The sequence below is a fragment of the Amblyomma mixtum genome, chromosome 5 (genome assembly GCF_055824585.1).
Source record: "Amblyomma mixtum isolate Tamu chromosome 5, ASM5582458v1, whole genome shotgun sequence".
Lineage (NCBI taxonomy): Eukaryota > Metazoa > Arthropoda > Arachnida > Ixodida > Ixodidae > Amblyomma > Amblyomma mixtum.
Window position 1 is genome coordinate 65521026 of NC_143016.1, and position 7408 is coordinate 65528433.

A 7408-nucleotide genomic window follows, 5' to 3' on the forward strand; every position below is an offset into this window, starting at 1 on the left:
GACTAAAGCTAACATGCCCCTTTATAGTGACCCATCCCATGACTGTAGTGCTTGTTTTATGGCATATTAACCCCTACACTATTAAAAAGCATGCTCTGAGGTCGAGCAGCACATTTAACATATATGGTCATACTGTTTAGTTTAGTTAAACTAAACTAGGTCATACTGTGCCATATGTAACTTGACAATAATGATCATGCAAGGACAAAAAATTGGGAAATTTGACAGAAGTGGTGGAGAGAAGTAGCATGAGGTACTTTCGCATAAAAAAAGAAACTAACAAAATATGAGGAGTCATTCAAAACAAAACTTGTCATGCAGGACTAGTAAATTTGCAGCTTTCTGTCTAGAGGAAGGAAGAAGAAGGAAAAAAAAAACGAGCCATTGATATTGATGTGCAGATTCTTGTTGAAATGCGATAAGATGAATGAGCAGCACAGATTGAGTAGCTCGTTCTATGACATGAAGGTCAAGCAACCCTACAGCTTGTGCAGAATATGCTTTACGGCCAATAACATGCGGGGGCTAGGGCAGCACTACTCAGCTCATGATTTTCTTCAGGCGTTGCAAGGGATGAAAGGGGCTCCCTCCTTGCCACTCACATTGTAGTCGGAAGTTACATCTATGCCCTCTTCAGAAGCGTTTCCGCCTGCTCAGCACCCAGTTTGCATTGCAGATAAATCTGCTGCTAGCTGTTCATTTTGGAAGTCATAAACATAATAAACATGCTAATTTTGCAATCAACTCTGATGAAGCTTCTCCAAGTAACAATGCAAACACAACCGTGACATGGCGGGAGCACCCGCTAGACAATTCAAAGTATTCCGCAATATCATCAAAGTTTTCAACTTAGAAGCCTTCAGTACTACCAGGTTACTATGCCTTGTAACCTGGTTACTAGGCAAGTTCATTCAATGTCAACAAACTTTTTTTTTAGAAATGAGAACCAAATTGTCCTGCATAAATTGTCTGCATCTTGCAATAAACTTAGGTTGCAAGTTAGAGCCTATCCGTGTATTCCTGTCAGCAATTCCTTTGAGCTTCCAACTCATCACGGACACCAAGTGCCTGCTTTCTGCCCCAGATTGTCACAATAGTGACAAACACAGTTCTATCACTAGCAACGTGTGACAAGCCACTAAAAATGGAACCACACAGTGCCATTCACACCATGAATGATAGCATCTCTCCACTGCAAACACAAAAAGTAGATATATACGCATGTGAATAAGGACATGGCACATTTGACCTTAGCAATGCAGCCAGTCATTACACAATGGGATCTGGAAACAAGAACCAATTTGCTTCTACTGCTCAAATTAGAAAGGACCTGCAGATTTTTTTTTTCTCGTGCTACAGCTCACCGCCAGTTTCACTTCACTTCATTACCTTAAAGACCCTCGTGAGAGGGTATTACATAAGGGGTGGGGCACACAGAAATGAAAAACAGAATAAGTAACGGATAAGTGGTTAGTTATATAAATATAAGATTTTCACTCAGCAAGTACACGCGCGATTCTCTCCAGGAACAAAGATTGGCATTTGACAGCAGCAAGTTCTTGGGGAAGGCCGTTCCAGTCGTTCGCAGTGCGGGGGAAGAATGATGAAGAAAATGTAGCGGTGCGGGCGCGAGGTCGTGACACTTGCTGCTGATGGCCGGTGCGAAGGGAGATGCCAAGATAAGGTCATGCAGAATAAGCCACCAAAGAAAGACTTACCACACTGCCTTTCTGATCACTGGGCATCTTCTCCACCTTGATAGCCTTCAGAGTCTTCACAATCCCATCATAAAAAAGTACAGAGTAAGTTCCTGTAACAAGCAACACGACCAGGTTATCTCACCTTTATAGCGATAGCACACTTGCAAATCAGAATAACTATAATAATTAGGTAACTATGAAACATATATAGTAGAAAAAATGACCATACGGTACCTCCTTCATTTACCTCCAAAATTTTTGCTGGGTACTTTTTGCGGTCGCCCCAGCGTGCCAGCACCTCTTCCCCTTTCTTGTATTCCTATTGAAGAATTCCAAGTAAAGTACATTTCACCAGGTGTTGAACAACATTAAACAATTCATTACAAAAAAAAAAAAAAGCTACACATTGCTGCATACATAAATTAATGCAAAAAAAAAAATAAATGGTTCCTGATCCCTATTTTTCCTCCCATCTTAACTGTCATGTTCAATGACAGCCTTCTACACTTTCTGTACACAAGACAGGGCACTAAGCATGCAAGCTGTACTATTGCCTTACAAGCAACACATTAAGTGTCCCAGCACTGTGACTAAACAATATCATTTGGGATAACAATGACAAGCCAAACTGATTTTAATGGTGCAATGGTCATATATAGATAAAAAAGAAGACTTTTGTTGATGACAACATTGAAAAAAGAACAAAAAAGGTGGAAAATTACAGCTTCAGAAGAGAAGCAAAATTTGACAAAAATGAGTGTATAACCAGAATATTCTACATAAAAAAACTAAAAGGCAAGTTTTCAGTTAACGCCCAGGAAACAATCATAAACCAACAAATTTTCCACTGGTCCCACAAGCTGTCAACAACAGCCCAAAGCAGGTGCTACAACACCACCAACAGTCAGTTTTGTGCACCAAACAGAGCTTTGAAACAGATGGTCTGTGGGGGCTTAAAGTCCCAAAGCGACTCAGGCTATGACAGACGCCGTAGTGAAGGGCTCCGGAAATTTCTACCACCTGGGGTTCCTTAACGTGCATTGGCATCGCACAGTATGCGGGCCTCTAGAATTTCGCCTCCATAAAAATTCGACCACCGTGGCCGGGATCGATCCCACGTCTTTCGGGTCAGCAGCTGAGTGCCATAACCACTGAGCCACTGCAGCGGCCGCCTTGAAACAGAACTAATACAAGGACAGCAGGCTTGCAGAATTCCAATGTTGCAAGTATGCACCCTGTGCAGCTTCTCTTCCTTGTGCTCACGTTTTTGTAATGCTGTGAAAAGAGTAAAAGTGATGTTCCTCCTCATCTCCTTCAACTCAAACAAGACGAAGTTCAAGAAAAAAAAATAAGAAAAGAAAACAGGCCGGGACTGCACTCCTTCTAGCTCCATCCCGCCCATGTTACCTGGGCATGCCCAGTGAGAATGCTCAGACACAAAAGCCCCCTGACGTCACTGGGTGAAGGGATGGAAAGTAGCAAAAAGTCAGGTGGGTGGACAAGATTTGGAAATTCGCAGGGATAGAATGACCGTAGCTGGTGAAAGTGAGGGTTATTTGGAAGTCAATGGGAGAGGCCTTTGTCCTGCAATGGACATAGGGGGGCGGCTGACAATGACAAGGGAGTTAAATAAGATGAAGGTTTGGTTTGGTTTATGGGGTTTAACGTCCCAAAGCGACTAAGGCTATGAGGGACGCCGTAGTGGAGGGCTCCAGAAATTTCGACCACCTGGAGTTCTTTAACGTGCACTGACATCGCACAGTACACGGGCCTCTAGAATTTCTCCTCCAAAGAAATAAGATGAAGGGTCTATTCAATTATGTGTGGATTCATAAGGATGACCGACACCCTTCCACAGTAAAAATGCGCGAGAAATTATTGATCTCAACTCGCAATATGTTTTGCAAACCGCAATGTGTTGCACAAGCCGAGCATAACTTCTTTTCAAGTGCACTGAAATTTCGAAATTTTAGAGGCCCATGTACTGTGTGATGTCAGTGCAAGTTAAAGAACCCCAGATGGCTGAAATTTCCGGAGCCCTTCGCTACGGCGTCTCCCATAGCCTGAGTCGCTTTGGGACGTTAAACCCCTTAAACGATAAACCATCAACATACCAAACTGAGACAATCTTGCACTGTTGAAAAACCGTACAAAATTTGATCAATGGTCAGAAGACCACATCAAAATGTATTGATTCTTAAATAAACAAAACTGGCAATAAGCACATGTGTGAGTGAAGTGTTAGCCAACCAGCACGTCAAAGGTGGGGAAGGAAAACAATAAGGGCGAGTGTAAACGTCAACCAGTGCTCACTGATTTTTTGGAATGGGCCTTCACTTCCTTGCGTGTGTGGTGAGCCGCGAGCCGCAGCCGCGGACTATCCATTGGAAGCCACTCATCGTAGCGAGAACTCCAACCCTCGAAGTGAATAAGCACGTCGCCATCCTCTTCATCAACGCTCACAATCTTAGCAGCATACCTGGATGAGAACAAAGAGTGGCAATTAAATTACTGTGATGTTGGGCCATGTCACTCCTCAGCACAGCTGAACATATGCCACCTGACCGGATATGGTGGTAGTGTGTTTCAGAAAGTATGTTGTGGCCAGATACAAGCGTACTGAATTTTGAAGCACGTTTGCCTAGTTCTCAAACAAACTGATCAGTGTTTTTCATTCATGGAATGGACAGAATTATTTTTCAGCACCTTGCTTGACTGTGAAAACCTGCCCCAAAGACTGCTGCTTCTTTAACTTACGCAGTATGATGTCATGGCCACTTTCTAGTCCATGGGCAACTGTGGACCACTGCCAGAGTAAACAACAATGATGCCGAGAGTGGAGGTCTAAAAGGCCAAATGCATGACGAATAGCATGAAAATATTCGTCATTCAACTTTCTGTGATTTTCTTCCCTTCTTCCTTTTCCTTTACACGCATTAGAAACAAGACTGCAAAAAAAAAAAAAATTATTACTATCCGTAGAAGACAAAATAAACTTCCTTCTTGACTATTCGAAGAGCAAGCAGTGTGTAATCAGTTGTTCTTGCCCTACTGACCGCATATCAGTGTTCGCATCAATCTTTCATGGGTACAGGCATGAACAAAGTTAAGTACAGGGGCACATACTCAGCACCTGCTGACTGATTACACATATTTTTTTCGTCCCTTAAGCATAAATCTTTTCTGAAGCCCATGGTTGCTCACTAAATTCCTTTCAATTCTATCTGCCACATGCTGTTCTGCCGCAACAGTGCACTGGTCAGTCTGAATTATGTAGAACTGCTCCAAAAACCACACTTCTAAGTCTACACACAACACATGCAAAGAAAAGACTGTGCAGGGTACACATTGTGAACTACGCTCCACTGACCGGCCCCACCCTGAAACCTTATTGCTTCAGAAATCAACGTACACTTAGCCTGGCATGAATAAAGTTAACGTATGCTGTTGTAGACTGCTAGGCCACAATTAAGCCCTATTACTACAGTAAGGTAGACAGCAAACATGAGCATGCACTTAAGGTATTACTATCTGGCCCTTAGCCTAAGATAGAAACAAAAAAAAATTCAATGCATTACAGTGACCCTAATAGTCTGCCCTTTTCATGAGGTACAAGGGGATTTTGATATTACTTTCCGTTTCGTGGCATGACCTAGAAAGCCCGATGAATTGAATGCTTAGGCACACAGGACTAAGCAATTTTTGCACACAAAAGATTGCACAAATAACGCATGGGCCGCCGTGAGTCAATTTAATACAACACGAGTGCATTCTGCAGCATCAAGGAAGTTGGAAATCAGTGTCCAAAAGTACGCTCGAGGAAAAAAAAAAAACAATAAAGAAACGGGATAACATTAAAGCCTGAGCTACGTGCACACCCTATGTGCACACAGCATTTTCTGTACCTTTTGCGGGGCCTCGATTAAGAACAATCGCTCAATATCGTCGGCTTGGAAAGGCAATTACGAGGTAGGCAGGGCAGCATCAGCTAATGAAAGCGTAAATAGAGAGGCATATCGAACCTCTTACCGAGCCCTGCAACCTATTTCGCAGCAGCTTCGGGCAGTTTACACAAGCAGCAAGGACATCACAGGGAATCGAGCAAGATATGCAGTGCTTCCGAAACCTGAAGAAACTGGCAAACAACGTCCTCGCATGCAAATCACCTGGGAAATAGCGCTAAGACATACCGCGTCAGGTCAAAATGACCACGTAAGGTGAACACTTGCGAGTGCTGCAGGCTAAGAGCGCGATCCACAACGTAGGAACAATGAAAGCAAATCGTCTTTGTCGAGTTTAGTGTTAGCAACACCGTCACGCAACGTGAATCGCGATCCAGGATACACCGCAGTTTCACAGAAAAAAAAGAGGATTCTAAAAACTTCCTACACAAATTCATACACCACCCACTGCTTCGCTTTGCAAGCGACGGCGATCACAGCGGGCGCGCCATTCCCTGCCACTCACCACTTGTCCTGGAAATCTCTCGCCTCGACTCGAGTCCCAGGAGCGTAGACTGGCACGGCACGGGAACGCCTCCGCTTGTGGCCACTGGTGCTGCCGGCGCCGCTCTCGGCATCTGGCTCCGATTTGTCATTTGAGGTTTCGCTACACCAACGTTTGTTCGGTTCGTCTTTGCTTCGGCTCTCACCCTCGTGGGGCTGTTGGCCTGCAACGTTTTTGTCAACAGACACGTCGCTTTCATTTGCTATGGGAACACAAGCGCCCTGTCGTGCATCCTCATCCAATGAAGAGGCTATGGGCTCGTGCGCGCCGCGCGAGCTTTCCGACGCCACGCTGTCAGGCGCTTTCGTGTCCTCGCCGCTGCCATCGTTACTCTGCTCGCTTTGTCGCGTTGAGTTGTCGTTGCTGTCCAGCGTATTTTCGCCGACCGCTTCGTTCACGGTGTCGTCCGTGCAGAACTGGCTCGACGTATCCGACCGGCTTTCCTCCACGTTTTCAACCACACTGCCGGCGCTCGACTCGGTCGTGAACTCCAAGCGGCCTGAAAATTGGGGTGTGCTGATCTCGGTGCCCTCGACGAACCCATGATTGGCGTCGCAAGACGACTCTTCCATCATCTTGACGCACTTTCCGACGGAAGAACGCCGCGCGCTTGGAGACTACGGACCGGAGCCACCTGTCAGGCTCAATGGCACTCAACCGTAACTGTACCCGAACAATTAGGGGATGCAAAAAAAGGTGTCAGGAGTTATGTGTTCAGTGAAATGTGCTTCTTTCGCCGGCTTCTTGGCAGAGGCGCGAACTTGAAGCAGCTAACAAGCGTCGGCATTACTCCGGTACACAACGTGCTGCGCACTAACGGGAGCAAACTGATTCACAACAAGAACGTCTTCCTTCGTGAAAGCTGGTTCACAGTCGCTTGTGCCCTTGTAAGCTGCGCCCATCGAGTAACATGGATGATGAGCACGATTTGATGCACAAAAACCACTGCTCACGCATAGAGCAACACACACGCAAGAGGCAAAACCGCCATGACTGAACGCAAATGTTGCGTTTGATTAGTTTGATTACGCCTAAATACGCAACTGCAGAAATAAAGCAGCAACTCCACTGAAAAAGAATGTAAACTAATAAAAAAACAACAATAACTGTTATTAATTTTTTATGCAGCTGTACATACAACTGTTTTTGCTTTTGACAACTACGTACGAAGTGCGAAACTGCCTTCCGTTTACAGGCTTGTC

General features: G+C 44.9%; 1 protein-coding gene across 5 annotated transcripts in view; it reads right to left on the minus strand.

Moving 5' to 3' along the window:
* Window positions 1-7212, minus strand: part of LOC149342481 (PHD finger protein 20-like) — a 35004-nt gene extending 27792 nt beyond the window's left edge. For all 5 annotated transcript variants that reach the window (XM_089544879.1, XM_089544878.1, XM_089544876.1 and 2 more), the window contains exons 1-4: window positions 6168-7212; window positions 4014-4179; window positions 1935-2019; window positions 1719-1810 (exon numbers count right to left, since the gene is read on the minus strand). In XM_089544879.1, the coding sequence (XP_089401005.1) occupies window positions 1719-1810; window positions 1935-2019; window positions 4014-4179; window positions 6168-6781 (957 nt within the window). In that variant the 5' untranslated portion in view covers window positions 6782-7212. The remainder of the gene's footprint in view (window positions 1-1718; window positions 1811-1934; window positions 2020-4013; window positions 4180-6167) is intronic.
* Between the last annotated feature and the right edge of the window lie 196 nt (window positions 7213-7408).